The 23,348-nt window shown below is 51.4% G+C and overlaps 2 protein-coding genes across 2 annotated transcripts in view; one reads left to right on the forward strand and one right to left on the reverse strand.

The window, feature by feature from the left end:
* Positions 1-9,491, forward strand: part of LOC145339713 (G protein-coupled receptor kinase 5-like) — a 35,455-nt gene extending 25,964 nt beyond the window's left edge. The window contains exons 10-13 of the mRNA XM_080184232.1: positions 2,668-2,805; positions 4,139-4,276; positions 5,900-6,031; positions 8,855-9,491. Coding sequence (XP_080040358.1) covers positions 2,668-2,805; positions 4,139-4,276; positions 5,900-6,031; positions 8,855-8,950 — 504 coding nt within the window. The 3' untranslated portion in view covers positions 8,951-9,491. The remainder of the gene's footprint in view (positions 1-2,667; positions 2,806-4,138; positions 4,277-5,899; positions 6,032-8,854) is intronic.
* A 2,403-nt stretch (positions 9,492-11,894) lies between these two features.
* LOC145339715 (protein transport protein Sec24C-like) overlaps positions 11,895-23,348 on the reverse strand; it is a gene marked incomplete at its 5' end in the record, with an annotated part of 47,871 nt that continues 36,417 nt past the window's right edge. The window contains 6 exons of the mRNA XM_080184233.1: positions 11,895-14,028; positions 14,107-14,196; positions 14,718-14,906; positions 16,835-17,014; positions 21,680-21,801; positions 23,227-23,348. The exon at positions 23,227-23,348 is cut by the window's right edge and continues 17 nt beyond it. Coding sequence (XP_080040359.1) covers positions 13,888-14,028; positions 14,107-14,196; positions 14,718-14,906; positions 16,835-17,014; positions 21,680-21,801; positions 23,227-23,348 — 844 coding nt within the window. The remainder of the gene's footprint in view (positions 14,029-14,106; positions 14,197-14,717; positions 14,907-16,834; positions 17,015-21,679; positions 21,802-23,226) is intronic.

A 23,348-nucleotide genomic window follows, 5' to 3' on the forward strand; every position in this document is an offset into this window, starting at 1 on the left:
CTTTGGACACTAAGGGGCAATTTAGCATGGCCAATCCACCTAACCTACACATCTTTGGACACTAAGGGGCAATTTAGCATGGCCAATCCACCTAACCTGCACATCTTTGGACACTAAGGGACAATTTAGCATGGCCAATCCACCTAACCTACACATCTTTGGACACTAAGGGGCAATTTAGCATGGCCAATCCACCTAACCTGCACATCTTTGGACACTAAGGGACAATTTAGCATGGCCAATCCACCTAACCTACACATCTTTGGACACTAAGGGACAATTTAGCATGGCCAATCCACCTAACCTACACATCTTTGGACACTAAGGGGCAATTTAGCATGGCCAATCCCCCTAACCTACACATCTTTGGACACTAAGGGGCAATTTAGCATGGCCAATCCACCTAACCTGCACATCTTTGGACACTAAGGGACAATTTAGCATGGCCAATCCACCTAACCTACACATCTTTGGACACTAAGGGGCAATTTAGCATGGCCAATCCACCTAACCTACACATCTTTGGACACTAAGGGGCAATTTAGCATGGCCAATCCACCTAACCTACACATCTTTGGACACTAAGGGGCAATTTAGCATGGCCAATCCACCTAACCTGCACATCTTTGGACACTAAGGGACAATTTAGCATGGCCAATCCACCTAACCTACACATCTTTGGACACTAAGGGGCAATTTAGCATGGCCAATCCATCTAACCTGCTCATCTTTGGACACTAAGGGACAATTTAGCATGGCCAATCCACCTAACCTACACATCTTTGGACACTAAGGGACAATTTAGCATGGCCAATCCACCTAACCTGCACATCTTTGGACACTTTGAAACACTCGGAGGAACTCCTCGCCCTCTCATCTGGTGAAGTGGCACAATCTGCTCCTCAGCGTCTCCTAGTGGTTAAATAGAAAATAACTCCCTGACACACTCGAAAGAGAGTAGCACAGTGGGTTAGCACTGCTGCCTCACAGGGACCTGGGTTCGATTCCCGGTCTGAGTCACTGTGCGGAGTCTGCACATTCTCCCCGTGTCTGCCTGGGTTTCCTCCAGTTTCCTCCCACAGTCCGGAAGACGTGCTGGTTAGGTGTTAAATTCTCCCTCAGTGTAACCAGAACAGGCGCCAGACTGTGGCGACTGGGAGATTTTCACAATAGCGGTTGGCGTGTTGGCACAGAGCCAGGGACCCGGGTTCGATTCCCGGCTTGGGTCACCGTCTGTGCGGGGTCTGCACATCCTCCCCGTGTCTGCGTGGCTTTCCTCCGGGTTCTCTGGTGTCCTCCCACACTCCAAAGATGCGCGGGTTAGGTGGATTGGCCATGCTAAATTGCCCCTTAGTGTCAGGGGAGCTAGCTAGGGTAAGCGCATGGAGTTACGGGAATAGGGCCTGGGTGGGATTGTGGTCAGTGCAGGCTCGATGGGCCGAATGGCCTCCTTCTGCAGGGATTCTACGATAAAGTCGACACGTAACTGTTCATTTATTGAACTAGACTATTAACTATTCCCGAATAAAACAAGATTCTAAAGTTAGAGTTCATTTATTAGTCTCACAAGTAAGGCTTACATTGACACTGCAATGAAGTTACTGTGAAATTCCCCTGTTCAGGCCTATGTATCTAACCCGCACGTCTTTGGCGTGTGGAAGGACACCGGAGCACCTGGAGGAAACCCACGCAGACACGGGGAGAATGTGCAGACTCCACACAGTGACCCAGGTCCCTGGCACTGAGAGGCAGCAGTGCTAACCACTGTGCTACTGTGCCGCCCGTAACAAAATGATACACCGTTCAGATAAATGCAAGTCCCACTCACGAATAAAATAGAATTAAGTCACTCTCACAATTACAACCAGGTTTGGTGTCTTTCAGAATATTCTGGGTCTTCTCTGTTGATTCTTCTGCCTGGAACTTGTGTCATCCTTGGTAACTTTGCAATCTCAAAGGGTCCTCTCTCTAAGACACAGATGAAGCTATGAGATAATGACTCTCTCACTGCAGAGCTGAGAGCAATTACCCCAGCAGGTGGCAGTTGCTTTTTGACCCACTGCTCCCTGAGTTCCTTTACTGTTCAAAAATTTATCTATCCTTGCCTTAAAAACACTCAATGACCATTGGATTCAAATTGAATAGGTTCTTGGTATCTGGTTCAAGAAAAATTCGAAAGCCTGTTGTCTTGGAAACAATGCTGCTTAGCCTTCGATACAAATGTTTCAAAGGGAAAAGAACAGGGCAGCAGAGGAAGAGGCCATTCGGCCCTCCAAGCCTATCACATTATCCTATCTAGACCTATCAGTTTGGGATTCCTTCTGTCCTTGCCTTTTTTAACACTTACACAAACATCAAGTTCTAACAGTCCACTTCTCGATGGACAGTTAATGGGCTTTACTCCAGAATTAAGATTAATTCCCAGACTGATCTCTGCTGGGTCAGTGCCTTGTGTTTTTTTTCTACTGATGGACCAAACCCCCTTCGTGTAGAATCATAGAAACCCTCCAGTGCAGAAAGAGGCCATTTGGCCCATCGAGTCTGCACCGACCACAATCCCACCCAAACATGTACCCACAAACCCCTCTAACCTACACATCTCAGGACACTAAGAGGCAATTTTAGCGCGGCCAATCAACCTAACCCGCCCATCTTTTCTCTCCCCAGTTACTGACCAAAGACCCAAAGCAGCGACTAGGGTGCAAAGCGGAGGGAGCCAGTGAGGTGAAGGAACATCCGTTTTTTCAAAGCATCAACTTCAAGCGGCTGGAAGCGGGAATGTTGGAACCTTCCTTCATCCCAGACGTAAGTGTGCGCTGGCACTGGGGGGGGGGTGTGGCACTGCCCACCCTTAAGGTGGCATGTCCCCTTCATCAGTAACCTTGTGACTGGGAAACAGTGAGGGTGGGCAGTGGGGAGGGGGGTACCTCTCGAAGATGTGATTCCAGAGTTGAGAGGGTTGGCTTATGAGGAGAGACTGAGTAGACTGGGGCGATACTCATTGGAATTCAGAAGAGTGAGGGGGGGATCTTACATGTTTCTATAAGATGATGTAGGGAAGAGATAAGATAGAAGCAGGGAAGTTGTTTCCACTGGCGGGTGAAACTAGAACTAGGGGGCATGGCCTCAAAATAAGGGGGAGCAGATTTAGGACTGAGTTGAGGAGGAACTTCTTCACCCAAAGGGTTGTGAATCTGTGGAACTCCCCGCCCAGTGAAGCAGTTGAGGCTCCCTCATTAAATGTTTTTAAGGCAAGAATAGATAGGTGTTTGAACAGTAAAGGAATTAAGGGTTATGGTGAGCGGGCGGGGAAGTGGAGCTGAGTCCATGAAAAGATCAGCCATGATCTTATTGAATATCGGAGCAGGCTCGAGGGGCCAGATGGCCGACTCCTGCTCCTAGTTCTTATGTTCTTATGCCAGAGAGGGATGCTGATGGCAATGAATCTGTGATGGTAAATGAATAATGGGGTGGCACAGTGGTTAGCACTGCTGCCTCACAGCGCCAGGGGTCTGGGTTCGATTCCCGGCTTGGGTCACTGGACTGTGGGAGTAACCCCACACAAAGATATCCAAGTTAGGTTGATTGGCCATGCTAAATTGCCCCTTAGTGTCAGGGGGATTAGCAGGCTAAATATGTGGGGTTACAGTAATAGGCCAAGGTGGGATTGTTGTCGGTGCTGACTCAATGGGCCGAATGGCCTCATTGGGCTCTTTTCCAGAGAGGGCAATCCGATGGCAGGGGGATGTTGATATGTCATCACAGGTATAAAAGGAGGAGGCAGTGGGACAATAAGCAGAGAGAGCAACTGCCATCTGGGGCAGTGCAGTGGTCAGTGCTGCTGCCTCACAGTGCCAGGGACCCAGGTTCGATTCCCGCCTTGGGTCACTGTTTGTATGGAGTCTGCACATTCTCCCCGTGTCTGCATGGGTTTCCTCCGGCTGCTCTGGTTTCCTCCCACACTCCAAAGATGTGCGGGTTAGGTGGATTGGCCACGTTAAATTGCCTGACTGTTGGGGGGACTAGCTCGGGTAAATGCATGCGGTCGCGAGGATCGGGCCTGGGTGGGATTCCTCACCCTCGTGGGGACGCTGGCCAGCTTCCTGACCGGGGGGAGTCTTGTCTTTTCCCCCTGCAGCCTCGGGCGGTTTACTGCAAGGACGTGCTGGACATCGAGCAGTTCTCCACCGTGAAAGGAGTGAACCTGGACCAAACTGACAACGACTTCTATGCAAAGTTCGCCACGGGCAGCGTGCCCATTCCCTGGCAAAACGAGGTAAGCAGCAAGCTGTCTCTGGCCTTGTTTGGGGCAAGGGGGGCAGGCTCACTATTCACCTGAGGTTGAGGGTGTTTGAAGGATCATCAGGGGCTGCGAGAAGGGTGACCCTTGCCCTTTGGGTAGGATGTGGCACCTCGTTCAGCCACGGGAGAGAACCCAGGACTGAAACGCGCTAGGCCCAAAGCCTGTGCGGCAACAAAACCTCCTGCAGAGTGTTCCACAGAGGAGGTGGTTTCCACCCCCTGCTCTGAAAACCAACACCAAACCACTTTGAGGAGTACCGGCCTTTATCATCTGTTCAAGTGAGTGGGACAATCTTCACTTGGGTAACTCCGAGTGGTTCAATCAAAATAACTCCCCGAGTAACACTTTATTTCTCTAACTTCCAGTAAACAGATTAACTCGACTATTAACACCCCGAATAAAACACGATTTAATGGAATGCTGTTTAGATAAATACAATTTCCACTTAATAACAAAAAAAAATGGAATTTTCAGTCACACTCGAAATAATACAACCAGGTTTTGTGTCTTCCGGAATATTCTGGGCATTCTCTGTTGATTTTTCTGTCTGGAACTTCTGTCTTCTTTGGTACTTTGCCGATTGGGATAAGGCTGTTAGTCTGGCAGATCATAGAACCCCTACAGTGCAGAGAGAGGCCATATGGCCCATCGAGTTTGCACCGATCACAATTCCCTATCCCCATAGCCCCGTGCATTTACCCTAGCTAGTCCCCCTGACACTGAGGGGCAATTTAGCATGGCCAATCCATCTAACCTGCACATCGTTGAACAGTAAGGGACAATTTACCATGGCCAATCCCCCTAACCTACACATCTTTGGACACTAAGGGGCAATTTAGCATGGCCAATCCATCTAACCTGCACATCTTTGGACACTAAGGGGCAATTTAGCATGGCCAATCCCCTAACCTGCACATCTTTGGACACTAAGGGGCAATTTAGCATGGCCAATCCACCTAACCTACACATCTTTGGACACTAAGGGACAATTTAGCATGGCCAATCCACCTAACCTACACATCTTTGGACACTAAGGGACAATTTAGCACGGCCAATCCACCTAACCTACACATCTTTGGACACTAAGGGACAATTTAGCATGGCCAATCCACCTAACCTGCACATCTTTGGACACTAAGGGGCAATTTAGCATGGCCAATCTACCTAACCTACACATCTTTGGACACGAAGGGACAATTTAGCACGGCCAATCCACCTAACCCGCACATCTTTGGATTGTGTGAGGAAACCGGAGCACCCAGAGGAAACCCACGCAGACACAGAGCATGCAGACAGCTTGGGTCATTGTCTGTGTGGAGTTTGCACATTCTCCCTGTGTCTCTGTGGGTTTCCACTGGGTGCTCCAATTTCCTCCCACAGTCCAAAGATAGATAGATTGGTTGGATTGGCCATGCTAAATTGCCTCTTAGTGTCAGGGGGATTAGTAGGGTAAGTGTGTTGGGTTACTGGAAGGGGTGGGATTGTGGTTGTCTCAGGCTCGATGGGCTGAATGGCCTCCTCCTGCACTGTGGGGATTCGATGGTTCTATCCTGTGACAGGGAGCAGGGTAAATCTTCCTCTTTCTCTCCCCTGCAGATGATTGAGACAGAGTGCTTCAAGGAGCTAAACATCTTTGGACCAAACGGGACCCGCTCCCCAGACTTGGATTGGAACCAACCCCCCGAACCCCCCAAGAGGAGCTTCTTCGACCGCATCTTCCGACGGCATGTAAGCACCCGCTCCTCCGGGGCTGCCCAGGGGGCAAGAGTGGGCGGGACGATGTGTCGGCATCTGGGCCTTCAGTGCTGGCTTTGCAGAATGTGTGTGTGTGTCTACAGCATTGAGGGGATTTTAAACCGTGTGCACACTCAGACTGCGTTCGGTATGCAGTGGCACAGTGGGTTAGCACTGCTGCCTCGCAGCGCCAGGGACCCGGGTTCAAACCCAGGCCTTGGGTCACTGTCCGTGCGGAGTCTGCACATTCTCCCCATGTCTGCATGGGTTTCTTCCAGGTGTCCAGTTTCCTCCCACAGTCCACAGATGTGCAGGTTAGGTGGATTGGCCATGCTAAATTGTCCCTTAGTGTCCAAAGATGTGTAGGTTAGGTGGATTGTCCATGCTAAATTGTCCCTTAGTGTCCAAAGATGTGTAGGTTAGGGGGATTGGCCATGCTAAATTGTCCCTTAGTGTCCAAAGATGTGTAGGTTAGGGGGATTGGCCATGCTAAATTGTCCCTTAGTGTCCAAAGATGTGCAGGTTAGGTGGATTGGCCATGCTAAATTGTCCCTTAGTGTCCAAAGATGTGTAGGTTAGGTGGATTGGCCATGCTAAATTGTCCCTTAGTGTCAGTGGGACGAGGCAGAGTAAATGCATGGGCCTACAGGGATAGGGCCTGGGTCGGATTGTGGTTGGTGCAGACATGATGGGCTGAATGGCCTCCTGGTCGGATTGTATTGATGATATCAGAAATGCACAGTTTGCCTGCTGCACCCCCTCCTCCCCAGTCCCCATCCCCGCACAGTGCTCAAGAGCAGAAACGTAATTTGCCCTCACCCCCAGAGAGCCCTCACCCCCTCTCTGTCTGTTTCTTCCCCATGTTGGGGTGGGAGGGCACTGAGCCTGAGGGAGGGAGGGACAGCCCACAGGAGATTCCCGTGGAGAGGGGTTCTGAATAATTTGAAGGGCGGTGTTATTGAACACGCTTGCAGACAGCTGGTGTTGATAGAATTACAATGAGGTTTCCCTTTCTCATCAGGGGAACAGACCCCTGCAAAAATTTACCCTGTCGCTGGGTCACTTAATAGAAAGGGCAGAAGGGTCTGTTTCCATGCTGTAAACCTCTGTGACTCTATTCGTGCACTTAGTATTTCTCTCTGGAGCGTAGGAGGCTGAGGGGTGATCTTATAGAGGTTGATAAAATAATGAGGGGCAGAGATCAGCAAGATAGTCAATATCTTTTCCCAAAGGTAGGGGAGTCTAAAACTCAGACGATAAAATAATGAGGGGCAGAGATCAGCAAGATAGTCAATATCTTTTCCCAAAGGTAGGGGAGTCTAAAACTAGAGGGTTTAAGGTGAGAGGGGAGAGATACGGAAGGGTCCAGAGGGTGGTGAGTGTCTGCAACAAGCTGCCAGAGGTAGTAGTACAGGCAGGTACAATTTTGTCTTTTAAAAAGCGTTTAGACAGTTAGATGGGTACGATGGGGATAGAGAGATATGGGCCAAATGTGGGCAATTGGGTCTAGCTTAGTGGTTAAAGAAGAAAAGGGTAGCTTGGATAAGCTGGTATAAACCTCTTTGACTCTTGCTGTTGCCTCTCGAGGGAGAGCAGTGAAGGTTTACCAGGCTGATTCCGGGGAGCGGGACTGATGCACGGGGAGAGTTTGACCAGATTAGGATTGTTTTCGCTGGAGTTCAGACGATTGAGGGGGGATCTCAGAGATTTATAAAATTCTAACAGGAATGGACAGGGTAGATGCAGGGAGGATGTTCCCGATGGTGGGGGAGTCCAGAACCAGGGGTCACAGTCTGAGGATTCGGGGTAGACCATTTAGGATGGGGATGAGGAGACATTTCTTCACCCGGTGAGTCTGTGGAATTCATTCCCACGGGAAGTAGTTGATGCTGAAACATTGAATGTATTCAAGAGGTGGCTGGATATAGCACTTGGGGTGAATGGGATCAAAGGTTATGGGGAGAAAGCAGGATTAGGCTGTTGAGTTGGACTATCAGCCATGATGGTGATGAATGGTGGAGCAGGCTCGAAGGGCTGAATGGCCTCCTCCTGCTCCTATCTTCCATGACTCTGGGAGTTGGACCCTCGCTGGCACCTTTATAGCACACGGTGACTGCATTGGCTACAGGTGAATGCCAGTCTGACCACCCCCCAGCACCCTTGCAGGACAGGGATCCTGAGCACAAGTGCTCATCCCCAGATAGCCCAGGATGCGATCACGTCCGGGGGAGGGAGGCAGAGGTCGAGAGGGAAGGAGGGTGCTGGGGGAGGGATGGAGAGAGAGAGGGAGGGAGTTGGGGGAGGGATAGAGAGAGGGAGGGAGTTGGGGGAGGGATGGAGAGAGAGAGGGAGGGAGTTGGGGGAGGGAGAGGTTGAAAGGAAGGGAGGGTGTTGGAGGAGGGATGAGGAGGGGAGGGAGTTGGGGGAGGGATGGAGGGAGTTGGGGGAGGGAGAGGTTGAAAGGAAGGCAGGGTGTTGGAGGAGGGATGAGGAGGGGAGGGAGAGGTCAAGGTCGAGGGGGATGGAGGAAGAGGTTGAGTGCAAGGGAGGGTGTTGGAGGAGAGGGGAGTGAGGTCGGGAGATGTTGAGCTGGAGGGGGAGGGAGAGAGAGGTTGAGAGGAGGGAGGGAGATGTTAAGGGGGTTGGTGGGGAGGAAGGGAGAGGTTGAGGGGAGGGGGTAGGGGATGGGGGTTGTGGGAGGGAGGGAGGGAGAGGTTGAAGGGATCGGGGGGAGGGGAAGGAAAGGTGGAGGGGAAGGGAACAAGGCACTTTGAGTTGACATGTTTTAAATGCCTCTTTCTTGTCTCCCTCACCCAGGCCCAGGATTGTGCCCAGGGTGAGCCCAGCGTCACTGCCAGCCTCACTCCTCACCCGAACAACGCCATGCCCCCCGATGCCCAGGCACCCACCTGACCCACCCAGCCGGCGAGGCAGCCGCATGATTGGACTGGAGGGACTTGGGCCTCATCCTCGGGCAGGCAACTCAGGTGTTTCTCTCTGTGGACGATGGAACCGCCAGCCTTGTGGCGTGGTGGGGACTGGTTCTGTGCCACAATATTAATTTATATCTATTTTATATATATATATATATGTGTATAAATAGAAAATATAACTCTTGAAGATGGACTGAGCAAACGGTGATGTTTGTGAGGTAACCCGGCCTCCATCTTGCCCAAGTTGGGTTGGGCAGTTGGGTAACATTTGGGCAAGGGGTGTGGGTGGCAAAAGGGTCTCCCTTTTTATATTTCCCCAGGCTTCCCCCTCCCTCCTCCTCCTCCTCCCCCTCCGAATGTTTCAGGAATCCACGGCAGGATTGGACCCTCATCCCTTCCCTCAGCATGTAGGGAATGTCGCTCGGTGGAAAATGGCCTCTTGTTGAACATGGCTGACACCTGGTGGTGGCCACTCAGAGTGGCGCTCAGCCAATCGGAGGCGCGTGTGAATGTGGGGGGGTGGGGAGGAGTTGGCTGGCTTCTTCTTCCACGACCTGAACCCAAGGGCAAGGTGTGTGTCTTTCCCGTCCCCTCCCACCCAATCGCCTCTTGTGCCCGACACGGTTTGTGGGATTTCGCCATGCCCAAAATGGCCACTCCGCCCCCACCCCACCCCACCCCACCCTCCCAAGCTCCCGCCACTGGACTGATCGATCAGGGCAGTGAGGAGGGGTTGGCGGCAGTGGGGTGGGAGGGCGAAGGAGCCTTGGCAGAAGGAGCTAACCCTGGCACCGCTCTCACAGCACTCCCCACCCCCTGAGGGAGGGATGCCGGGTGCGTGGGGGGTGGGGGGTGGGGGGGATGGTGAGGTTGGGGCTGGAAAGGGGGGTAAGATGGTGCTGGTCTCAGTGTGATTGGGGGGGGGGTGCAGGGAGGAGAGGGCTGCCGCATACTCCATCCACTGGATGAGGAACATTGTCCCGTGGCTCCCCGAGTAGTGTCCACATCCCTCCCAGAGCTCTGTTACCCTGTTTGTGTGCCTGCCCGTGCGCGCGCGTGTGCCTGTGTATGTGTACACGCGTGCCCGTGTGTGTGGCATTGCCCCAGTCTCTCTGTTACGAGGGTGGCTGCACTGCCACAACACTTGGTTGTCTGTGAGACACTTTGGGGACCCCCCCTCCCCTCCCTTCCCCTCCCCTACCCCGCTAGTATCTTTCGCCCGCCCCCCCCCCCACTCCCCCAGTGGTTGCCGCGGGTTAACAGAGGCAGCCCACCCTCCTGAGAGTGAAGCCGCCACCTCCGAACCCGTGTGCCCATCAGCTGGGAAACAGCCCTGTGTCCGTTCTGCCCATTCGGACAAGTCGGACTTTGGAAAGCGCTGGGTCCGCACGCTGACGTCTCTTTTGATGGAGAAGGGATCGAGAGAGAGAGAGGATTGGCGGCGATGGAGAAACTGCAGCAGAATGTCCCAGAGCGAAGCTGCTTTCATTCTGTATTTTTACGGGTCCCTTTAAATTCAATAACAGGAGGAATGACGTAGCTTGTCCTCTGTACTTGACAGAGCAGCAGAAGGTGGTGTAGGGTGTTGCCCCTCTGTGCCAGGAGGTGGGCACACTCACCTGGGTCATTAAAGCATTGCTGGGTTTGTTTCCACAATGAGCTGAGATGTTTCTGTTTTTTATTACCACGCTTGCGGATCATGCGGCTGGAAGATTGTGTCTCGGTGACCATGCAGTTACCCTCGGGTCTCCTTCCTTGCTGGGTCACACCCTGTGTCCGCAATTGCCCTCCGAGGCTGCTCACACAATATGGCGATGTAATCTTCCCTGAGGCACTTCTATTAACCTCAGTCTGTGGGAGCACGTTGTAGCGATAGTACGGTGGTTAGCACTGCTGCCACACAGCGACAGGGACCCGGGTTCCATCCCCAGCCTTGGGTCACTGTCTGTGCAGAGTTTGCATGTTCTCCCCATGTCTGCATGGGTTTCCTCCAGGTGCTCCAGTTTCCTCCCACAGTCCAAAGATGTGCAGGTTAGGTGGATTGGCCATGCTAAATTGTCCCTTAGTGTCCAAAGATGTGCAGGTTAGGTGGATTGGCCATGCTAAATTGCCCCTTAGTGTCCAAAGATGTGTAGGTTAATGGGAGTGCATGTGTTTACCAAGAGAGAGGGTGGAAGGGAAGTCTTGGGTGCAATGTTTGGGAAAGTTGGTGTGGACTCGATTGGCCAGATGGTCTTTTGCTACACCATAGGAATTCTATGGTTGATCGGCCAATCAGAGCACAGGACCCTCACAGACAGCAAAGCAGGAAATGTAAATGACTCTTTGTGTAGAAGGCACAATAAAGATCAGGGCCTGTCTTTGAGATCCAGAGAGAAACGTCAACTGTGGAACAGAGACCGTTATAAACAAAAGATGTTTTAGATTTGCAACATTTTTAATTATCTTCTACGAGAATAAAACTCCACACTTGTAAAATTATGTTTTGATCTGGGCCAGAGAGGTTGTTCGGAAGTAATTATGACTCTTATCATTTAAAAACTTCCAACTTGAAGCGAGGTTTAAGTTTCTTCCAGTGTTCCCAGGAAGAACAGTGATTTTTGAGTTTGTTATTGCTATAAGTTGTGTCTGGACAGTTCTGCTTTGAGGTGAGGTTCCCTTTCTGATGTGGGATGGGGATGTTCTTTGTGTTAAAGTACATGGTGTCAACTCAACAAGCTCAACATTAAGGTTAACGTGCAGGTTCAGTCGGCAGTGAGGAAGGCAAATGCAATGTTAGCATTCATATCGAGACAGCTAGAATACAAGAGCAGGGATGTACTTCTCAGGCTGTGTAAGGCTCTGGTCAGACCCCATTTGGAGGATTGTGAGCAGTTTTGGCCCTGGATCTAAGGAAAGATGTGCCGGCCTTGGAAAGGGTCCAGAGGAGATTCACAAGAATGATCCCTGGAATGAAGAGCTTCTCGTATAAGGAACGGTTGAGGACTCTGGGTCTGTACTCATTGGAGTTTAGAGGACAAGGGGGGAATCTTATTGAAATTGACAGGATACTGCAAGGCCTGGATAGAGTGGACGTGGAGAGGAGGTTTCCAATAGTAGGAAAAACTAGAACCAGAGGGCACAACCTCAGAGATGAGGAGGAATTTCTTCAGCCAGAGAGTGGGGAATCTGTGGAACTCTTTGCCCCAGAAGGCTGTGGAGGCCGGGTCATTGAGTGTCTTTAAGACAGAGATAGATCGGTTCTTGATTAATAAGGGGATCAGGGGAAAAGGCAGGAGAATGGGGATGAGAAAAATATCAGCCATGGTGGAGCAGACTCAATGGGCCGAGTGGCCTCATTCTGCTCCTGTGTCTTATGGTCTTGTGGACATTGAGTCACTCCCCTGAATACTGCAAGTGGAGAAATTGTGTTGTGAGATGACCCTTGACTAATATTACAATCATCCCATTTATGAGATTGCCTCCTTGTCACATTGTGTACAGTTCTGGTCACCCTCCTATAGAAAGGATATTATTAAACTAGAAAGAGTGCAGAAAAGATTTACTGGGATGCTACCGGGACTTGAGTTATAAGGAGAGGCTGGATAGACTGGGACTTTTTCCTCTGGAGCGTAGGAGGCTGAGGGGTGATCTTATAGAGGTCTATAAAATAATGAGGGGCACAGATCAGCAAGATAGTCAATATCTTTTCCCAAAGGTAGGGGAGTCTAAAACTAGAGGGCATGGGTTTAAGGTGAGAGGGGAGAGATACAAAAGGGCCCAGAGGGGCAATGTTTTGACACAGAGGGTGGTGAGTGTCTGGAACAAGGTAGTAGGAGAGGTGGATACAATTTTTGTCTTCTGAAAAACAGTGCAAAGCAAATTACTGCGGATGCTGGAATCTGAAACCAAAAGGGAAAACGCTGGAAAATCTCAGCAGGTCTGGCAGTGTCTGTGAGGAGAGAAAAGAGCTGATGTTTCGAGTCCGGACCCTTTGTCAAAATGGGTATCGAGAGATATGGACCAATGCGGGCAATTGGGACGAGCGTAGTGGTGAGGAAAGGGGGCAGCATGGACAAGTTGGGCCAAAGGGCCTGTTTCCATCCTGGAAACTTCTACGACTCTTGCTGGAGTTTTGCATCCAGCGTTTGAACCGTGTTGGGGAGCTCAGAGGTTTATCTTGTAAAGACCTGGAGGTGATTTTGTTAAAAGTCGTGGGTTTGTAAACTGGAAATGTCCAGAGTTTTGGTTGACGTGGATTTGTCTCTGTCACTCCTGGATGATGGGAAAGCGACACTCTGACCCCTCAAATCCTTCTTGCGGAGGGGGTGGGTCTTGGAGGAAATTCATACCCTGGAAGTGTGAGAATGAAGGAGGCGTAGACACCGTGCAGCTCTGCAGGGTCAGAGGTGCCAAAACTTTCTCTTCAATAGAAATCCAGAATCAGCCAGCAAGAACGTGCCCATCTACGGTGGCACAGTGGTTAGCACTTCTGCCTCACACCGCCAGGTACCCTGATTCGATTCCCGGCCTCGGGTCACTGTCTGTGTGGAGTTTGCACATTCTCCCCATGTCTGCATGGGTTTCCTTCGCGTGCTCCAGTTTCCTCCCGCAGTCCAAAGACGGGCAGGTTAGGTGGATTGGCCATGCTAAATTGCCCCTTCGTGTCCAAAGATGTGTAGGTTAGGTGGATTGGCCATGTTGACTTGCCCCTTAGTGCCAAGGGGATTAGCAAGGTAAATACAAGAGGTTATAGAGCTTGGGCCTCACTGGGATTGCTGTCAGTCCAGACTCAATGGGCTGAATGGCCTTCCTCTGCGCTGTAGGGATTCTACCTCAGGTACCCTCCGAGCAGACCCAGTAGGTGGATCAGCCCACCCTGGGGTCCACCTTACCCTGGGCCGCTGCCTGACGGTGCCAGTGTGGGTTGGCGCTGGGCTACTGCAGCGACTGCTGAATGCTGACGTGAATGTGGTAGAGGAAATCTGGGTAGGAGGCCCCCCCGCTGGGACTTTTGTCTTCAACCAGGAAGCGGCGGAACTGCCTCTCCGAGCCATCGGCCTGCTTCACGATGATCAGCTGGAAAAGACAAGGAAAGGTGAGTGTACCCCCGGCACGAGCCCAGCCCACAGTCTGAAAGGACGTGAGGATATCTACCTTCAGGAACCTGGCCCGTTGCTTACGGATGAGGTTGATGGTGTTACGAATTTGCCGAGAGCACGGGTTGTCCAACACGGGCAGAGATCCCTGGAACAAAGAAAAGACATGACTGACTTTTATCACCTTTACTCGGTTATTAACACATTCTGCTCCTTCAAATTCAGAAAGCACTGACCTTTATTCTGTTATGAACATTTCCTGCTTTTTCACTCTCAGACAGTGCTGACCTTTATTCTGTTATGAACATTTCCTGCTTTTTCACTCTCAGACAGTGCTGACCTTTATTCTGTTATGAACACTTGCTGCTGTTTCACTCTCAGACAGTGCTGACCTTTATTCTGTTATGAACACATTCTGCTATTTCACTCTCAGACAGTGCTGACCTTTATTCTGTTATGAACATTTCCTGCTATTTCACTCTCAGACAGTGCTGACCTTTGTTCTGCAGTGAGCACATTCTGCAGATTAAAGCTCAGCATCGTCCAAAAGCAAAATAGCCCTGGCTTGACTGAGATTTCTGAGTAGCTGATTGACAGTGTGAGGCAGCGCAGGTTGTCCCGCTGAGGGAGCTGAACCCAGCTGTTCGGCCTCGGGTGGGGTATACTGACCACTCCGCAGTCCACCGCGTTGAAGGAGGGCGCCCCAAAAACGTTCTGAATCCACTCCGCCGGCACCAGCATCCCGACCCACAGGAAGAGGCTGAGTCCATCATCCAGCAGGTAGAATCCCTCGGGAGACAGCTGGTGGGCCGTGCAGCGTACTGTCCGCGGTGCGGTCACCCGATTCCCATTCAGCTCCTGATGGAAGGCAGAGGAACGTGGGCAGGAATTGGGTTAATCAAACACGGTCAGCATCCCTTTCCCCACCCCAGTGGGGGGCCAGTGTCTGGTCCATCACACGCTCACTACATTGAGTACAGGACTTGGCATGTTACAACTCCACAAGAGGTTGGTCAGGTCACACTGCGTTCTGGAAGGATGTTCCTAAAGGGTGCAAAGAGGATGTTACCGGGACTGGAAAGGTTTGAATTGTATGGAGAGGCTGCGACCTTTTTTTCCCCGGAGCGTAGGAGGGTGAGGGGTGACCCTTATACATGTTAATAAAATCATGGGAAGCAGAGATGAGGCGAGTAGCCCAGATCTTTTCCCCAGGGTGGAGACATATAATCTCTTATAGAGACGTATAAGAGAATGAAAGGGATGGAGAGGGTAGAGGTAGAGAGATTCTTCCCGCTCAGAAAGGACAGCAGGACTAGGGGGCACAGCCTCAAGAAAAGTGGGGGGTACAGTTCAGATCGGAGTTGAGGAGGAACTTCTTCACTCTAAGTGTGGTGAATCTCTGGATTGAAGTGGTGGAGGCGACCTCGCTGAATATATTTAAGTCACGGGTAGGTAGGTTTCTGGTAGACAGGGGAGTATGGGTTATGGGGAGAGGGCGGGAAAGTGGAACTGATCCATTTCAGATCAGCCATGATCTTATTGAATGGCGGGGCAGGATCAAAGGGCTAGATGGCCTACTCCTGCTCCTATTTCTTGTGTTCTGATGGAAGAGTCCGAAACCAGAAGGCGTGGGTTAAAGGTCAGAGGGGAAAGAGGAACTGAGGGGCAACTTTTCCATTGAGGGTGGTGTGTGTGTGTGGAATGAGGGGGGGTGGTAGAAGTGGGTACAATGACAACATTTAAAAGACATTAGGACAGATACATGGATGGGAAAGGTTTGGAGGGATATGGGCCCAAACACGGGCAAATGGGACCAGTTCCGTTTGGGAAACATGGCCGGCATGGACGAGATGGGCCAAATGGCCTGTTTCCCTGCTGTATCTCTCTCTCTCTGTCTCTCTCTGCTGCCTTGGGTGACCCCGTCAAAAACAAAATCCAACTTTAAAATACAATTCCAACAGTGGCCCAGTTGCAGAGCACCCGCCACCTGTACTTAAATCTCCAAATGTACTGTTTGGGAGGGCGGTGTTCATCTTAACAATGTCCCTCGTTATTTTATAGACCTCTGTAAGATCACCCCTCAGCCTCCCTACGCTCCAGGGAAAAGAAGTCCCAGTCTATCCAGCCTCTCCTTATAACTCAATCCATCAAATCCCGGTAGCATCCTAGTAAATCTTTTCTGTACTCTTTCTAGTTTAATAATATCCTTTCTGTAATGGGGTGACCGGAACTGTACACAGTATTCCAAGTGTGGCCTTACCAATGTCTTGTACAACTTCAACAAGATGTCCCCTCCTTGGAACTCACACTATCAAGTCCCGGGAGCATCCTAGTAAATCTTTTCTGCGCTCTTTCTAGTTTAATAATATCCTTTCTAATAAGTAACCCAGCAAAGGGTTAGATTTGTGCTGGGAGGGGGTGGGGTCTGTTCCTCTTGTGAGAAAGAGAAACCTCATTGTAATTCTATCAACACCTCCTGTTTGCAAATGTGTTCAATAGCTTTACCCTTCGTCAGATTATGAAGAATGGTCCCCCGCCCCCTTCCCCACACCCCACACACACACTGTTTCGTTTTCCGATTTTCCTCATCTTGGAAACGGTGAGACCACCCTTTGGGTCCTCTTCATCACTGAGTTGTCCCCGAAACTGCCTGTCTACAGTCACCCCCCTCACACTTCACCAAATCTCCCTCTCTTCTCAACACGGAAATCCTCCCTCCCTCCTTCCCAGCGGCTCCCAATCCCCGGGGAGGCGGAACCGTCGCCGGAACCTTCCGTGATACTCACGACAGGCAGGAGGCGGGGGTAGAAGAGGACGTTGGTGTCCGCGATGTCCATGGACAGGACCAGCTGCCGGAGGTAGGCCCGGTCGTCGAGGGAGTCGCCGGCCCCCGGCAACAGCACCTGGCTCTTCCTCAGGCAGTTCAGGTAGAGGGGGAGGACCTTCAGGAAGTGTGGCATGACCAGCTGTGGGCAGCAGAGGGTTAGAATTAGCTCTGACCTGAGAAAGCGGGGCCAGATCGGGCAGCGTGCTCCTAAAATGGCCACCTTTCGCCTCAGCGTCAAAGAGTCCATCCGTCCTCCAGATTTCAGACAGTTTCCTCCCACAGTCCAAAGATGTGCTGCTTGGGTTGAGTGGCCATGCTAAATTGCCCCTTCGTGTCAGGGGGACGAGCAGGGTCGATATGTGGAGTTAAGGGGGTAGGACCTGGGTGGGATTGTGGTCGGTGCAGACTCGATGGGCCAAATGGCCTCCTTCTGCCCTGTAGGGATTCTGTGATTATTAGTTGAATGGCTACATCCTGGGGCTAAAGGGACCCCTTTAACCTCAAGATCTATATCGGATTTCTTCCTGAAATCACACAATGTTTTGGCCGCACTACTTTCTGTGGGAGTGAATTCCACACATTCACCACCCTCTGGGTGAAGAAATTTCTCCTCCCCTCAGTTCTAAAAGGTTTACCCCTTATCCTCAAACCATGACCCCTAGTTCTGGACTCCCCCACCATGGGGAACATTCTTTCTGAATCTACCCTGTCTAATCCTGTAGGAATTTTATAAGTTTCTATGAGATCCCCTCTCACTCTTCTAAACTCCAGTGAATATAATCCTAACCCACTTAGTCTCTCCTCATATGACAGACCTGCCACCCCAGGAATCAGCCTGGTAAACCTTCACTGTACTCCCTCTACAGCAAGGACATCCTTCCTCAGATAAGGACACTCAAACTGCACACAATACTCCAGGTGTGGCCTCACCAATGCCCTGTACAATTGCAGTAAACACAGTAAAAAGTCTGACACCAGGTTTTAGTCCAACCTATTTATTTGATAATAAACTCACTAGCTTTCGGGGTTACCCCCTTCGTCAGATGAATGGAGAGTTCTGGCCTCAGACAGAGCATATAAAGCACAGACAGTTTAGAGATTACTGATTAAAATGTGAATCCTTACACCTAACCTGCTGTTCAAGACCTGAAGTGGCTGATAATGTGAGTGGAAGGAGCACTGATCACAGTTTAAAGAGATGTGTATTATCTCCAGACAGTACAGTGCTCCTTCCACTCACATTGTCAGCCACTTCAGGTCTTGAACAGCAGGTTAGGTGTAAGGATTCGCATTCTAATCAGTAATCTCTAAACTGTCTGTGCTTTATATGCTCTGTCTGAGGCCAGAACTCTCCATTCACCTGACGAAGGGGCTAACCCGAAAGCTTGCGAGTATATTATCAAATAAATCGGTTGGACTAAAACCTGGTGTTGTCAGACTTCTTACTGTGTTTACGCCAGTCCAACGCCGGCATACCCACATCACAATTGCAGTAAAACATCCCTATCCCTGTACTCAAATCCTCTCGCTATGAAGGCCAACATACCATTTGCCTTCTTTACTGCCTGCTGTACCTGCACGCTCACTTTCAGAGACTGATGCATGAGGACATCGAGGTCTCGCTGAGTATCCATCTCTCTCAACTTATATTTCTGCAATTGTATAGGGCATTGGTGAGGCCACACCTGGAGTATTGTGTGCAGTTTTGGTCTCCTTATCTGAGGAAGGATGTCCTTGCTGTAGAGGGAGTACAGTGAAGGTTCACCAGGCTGATTCCTGGGATGGCAGGTCTGTCATATGAGGAGAGACTAAGTGGGTTAGGATTATATTCACTGGAGTTTAGAAGAGTGAGAGGGGATCTCATGGAAACTTATAAAATTCTAACAGGGTTAGACAGGGTAGATTCAGAAAGAATGTTCCCCGTGGTGGGGGGAGTCCAGAACTAGGGGGTCAGAGTTTGAGGATAAGGGGTAAACCTTTTAGAACTGAGGGGAGGAGAAATTTCTTCACCCAGAGGGTGGTGAATGTGTGGAATTCACTCCCACAGAAAGTAGTGCGGCCAAAATGTTGGGAGATTTCAAGAAGAAATTAGATCTAGATCTTGGGGCTAAAGGGATCGAGGGATATGGGGGGAAGGGGGGGGGCATCAGGATATTGACTTTGATGATCAGCCATGATCAAGAGGAATGGTGGAGCAGACTCGAGGGGCTGAATGGCCTCTTCCTCCTCCTCCTCCTCCTAGTTTCTCTGTTTGGCCCAAAGGATTCAGACCAGGTTCAATCTGGTGACAGGCCTCAGGCTGGTATCATTGCGCTGCCCCTTGCTGTGAATTCCCCATCCCCGAGAGTTCCTCCCTCACACCCTGGGTGGTGCACTGTGTGCCGGGTGGGCAGGCAACGACGGGATGTTCTAGAAGCAAGGTCGCCTTGAACGACGTGCGAGGTCGGCCCAACAGGGCGAATCGGAGTCGCTGCCACTCCCAAATTCACCGGCCCACTAACAGGTTGGAAAAGGATTGCCCGTCCTGTCCAGCTGGGGGACGCTCCCAGCAGGGGCAGCTGGTGTCTGTCGCCCCCCCCCCCTGCTGCTGCCAGCTGAGTGGCGAGCGGGCTCACCGGTGCAGACACCGTGTGGTCAGGCCTGACTGCGCACTCATAGTGGCGATCCCCACCCCGAGTGGTTCAGCACAGCACGATCCCAAATCCACCATAACCAACCCGCTCCCAGCACAGCCACAGAGGCACGTACACACACACAGAAAACACTCGCGCGCACGCACACGCACACGCACACAGAAAACACTCGCGCGCACACAGACACACACAAACACACACACCCACACAGAAAACACTCGCGCGCACACACACAAACACACACACACCCACAGAAAACACTCGCGCGCGCACACACACACACACACAAACACACACACACAGAAAACACTCACGCGCACACACACACAGACAGACACACACACACACACACAGAAAACACTCACGCGCACACAGAAAACACTCGCGCGCACACACACACGCACAAACACACACACACCCACAGAAAACACTCGCGCGCACACACACACAGACAGACACACCCACAGAAAACACTCACGCGCACACACACACGCACAAACACACACACACCCACAGAAAACACTCGCGCGCACACACACACGCACAAACACACACACACCCACAGAAAACACTCGCGCGCACACACACACGCACAAACACACACACACCCACAGAAAACACTCGCGCGCACACAGACACACACACACACAAACACACACACACAGAAAACACTCGCGCGCACGCACACACACACAAACACACACACACCCACAGAAAACACTCGCGCGCGCGCACACACACACACAAACACACACACACCCACAGAAAACACTCGCGCGCGCACACACACACACACACACAGAAAACACTCGCGCGCACGCACACACACACAAACACACACACACCCACACACACACCCACAGAAAACACTCGCGCGCACACAGACACACACAAACACACACACACACACAGAAAACACTCGCGCGCACACACACACACACAAACACACACACACACACAGAAAACACTCGCGCGCACGCACACACGCACAAACACACACACCCACACAGAAAACACTCACGCGCGCACACACACACACAAACACACACACACCCACAGAAAACACTCACGCGCACACACACACACACAAACACACACACACACAAACACACACACACACAAACACACACACACACAAACACACACACACACACAGAAAACACTCGCACGCACACACACACAAACACACACACACCCACAGAAAACACTCGCGCGCGCGCGCGCACACACACACACACACACACACACACACACACACACAGAAAACACTCACGCGCACACACACACACACACAAACACACACACACCCACAGAAAACACTCGCGCGCGCACACACACACACACACACAGAAAACACTCGCGCGCACGCACACACACACAAACACACACACACCCACAGAAAACACTCGCGCGCACACAGACACACACAAACACACACACACACACAGAAAACACTCGCGCGCACACACACACACACAAACACACACACACACACAGAAAACACTCGCGCGCACGCACACACGCACAAACACACACACCCACACAGAAAACACTCACGCGCACACACACACACACAAACACACACACACCCACAGAAAACACTCACGCGCACACACACACACACAAACACACACACACACAAACACACACACACACAAACACACACACACACACAGAAAACACTCGCGCGCACGCACACACACACAAACACACACACACCCACAGAAAACACTCGCGCGCGCGCACACACACACACACACACACACACACACACACACACACACACAGAAAACACTCGCGTGCACACACGCGCGCACACACACACACACACACACTCATACATGCGCACACGCACGTGTATGCAGATGCACACACACGCGCACACATACACACCACAAACAGGTGCACACATGCCCATGTGCACACACGTACACAGGTGCACACGTGTGCACAGATACAGGTGCACATGCACATATACACAGGTGCGCACACCCGCACACAGATGCACGCGCGTGCACAGATACAGGTGTACACATACAGGTGTGCACACACAGCACTTGCGTGTGTACACTTTCTAGGTGCATGCACACACACACACACACACACACGCTGGGATGCCCAGCTGACTCTCCCAGTCAGGTTTGTCGAGCGGAGGGATATCTCAGGCTCACCTGGCCCCTGTTGGGTGCGGAATGGGCACAGTGTTTCCGGTACGAGGCCAGTATCCGGGTGAGGTGACTCACCAGCCCGTCCCGCACACTCTTCGTGGCTTCACCAAGCACCGCGTGATAGGCTGCCGGGGAAGACAAGAGATTCCGGGTCAGGAGCCGATCCCGGCTGGACCTACACACCCCTCTCGGAGTTTAATCACGCGGATTCCCTTTTAAATCCCCAATCCCAAAGATTTCCAGAGCGAATGTTTGAAAAAAAGTACACCTGCCGTTCTCAAATTCCTGTCGGATTTTCCTGTGCTGCTTCCAGGAGTTTCCTGGCAACTCGGCTCCCGTTCCCAGTCTCCGGGGGGGGGTAGCCCTGGAGCGTTGGCCGCTTTCCTCAGGCGGCCATCTTTGTTGTCAAGGGGAGAGAGCAGCACGGGGTGACCCTTGTGACCCCTCACCCCCTCCAGCCACCCTGCCTATTGGGGCACAGACCCCCCCCCCCCACCCACACGGTTCACCGGTTGTGAGGGGGTGTCGGTAAAGTGGAAGTTTTATTTTGCCAGGGTCAGGTTGCGGTGTCCCACTGGACTGTCTCTTCCCACTCCCCCCCCCCCCCCCCCGCCCTGTCTGAGATTAACCCAGGGGGAGGAAACCGTCAGCCCAACAGTTCCGAGTCTGGCCTCTTCCCGGGCAACAGGAGGCAGTGCTGCCTCACGGGCAGGAGGTTCGATTCCCAGCTTGGGTCACTGTCTGTGTGGAGTCTACACCCAGTCTGTCTGACCCCGAGCTGAGATACTTGAACCGTTGATAGTCATGGGTGAGGTGCCTGAGGATTTGGAGGGTAGCAAATGTTGTGCCTGTGTTTAAAAAGGGCTGCAGGGAAAAGCCTGGGAACTACAGGCCAGTGAGCCTCACATCTGTGGTGAGTAAGTTGTTGGAAGATATTTTGAGAGACAGGCATTTAGAGACACAAGGACTGATTAGGGACAGTCAGCATTGGCTTTGTGAGTGAAAAATCATGTCTCACAAATTTAATTGAGTTTTTTGAAGGGGTAACCAAGAAGGTAGATGAGGGCAGTGCAGTTGATGTTGTCGACATGGACTTTAGCAAGGCCTTTGACAAGGTACCGCATGGTAGGTTGTTGCATAAGGTTAAATCTCACGGGATCCAGGGTAAGGGATCTAAATGGATACAAAATTGGCTTCTTGACAGAAGCCAGAGGGTGGTTGTAGAGAGTTATTTTTTCAAACTGGAGGCATTGCCACCAAATAAACCTGTTGGACTTTAACCTGGTGTTATGAGACTTCTTACTAGCGATGATCCTCAGGGATCAGTGCTGGGCCCACTGTTATTTGTCATTTATATTAATGATTTGGATGAGAATATCGGAGGCATGGTCAGTAAGTTTACAGATGACACCAAGATTGGTGGCATAGTGGACAGTGAAGAAAGTTATCTCCAATTGCAATGGGATCTTGATCAACTGGGCCAGTGGGCTGACGAGTGGCGGATGGAGTTTAGTTTAGACCCCCCCCCCCCCCCGGCACTGAGCACTCACCTGTCTTGGCGAAGTAGTTGAGGAGAGTTTCAGCCTGGGAATTCCGGAAGATCGGGCCCAGTTGGCTGGAACAGTTGAGGCTGATGTTATGGACCCGGAGTCTGCGATGCCCACTCAGCGTG

This window comes from Carcharhinus amblyrhynchos, unplaced genomic scaffold (genome assembly GCF_965287045.1).
Source record: "Carcharhinus amblyrhynchos unplaced genomic scaffold, sCarAmb.v2.hapA scaffold_626, whole genome shotgun sequence".
NCBI lineage: Eukaryota > Metazoa > Chordata > Chondrichthyes > Carcharhiniformes > Carcharhinidae > Carcharhinus > Carcharhinus amblyrhynchos.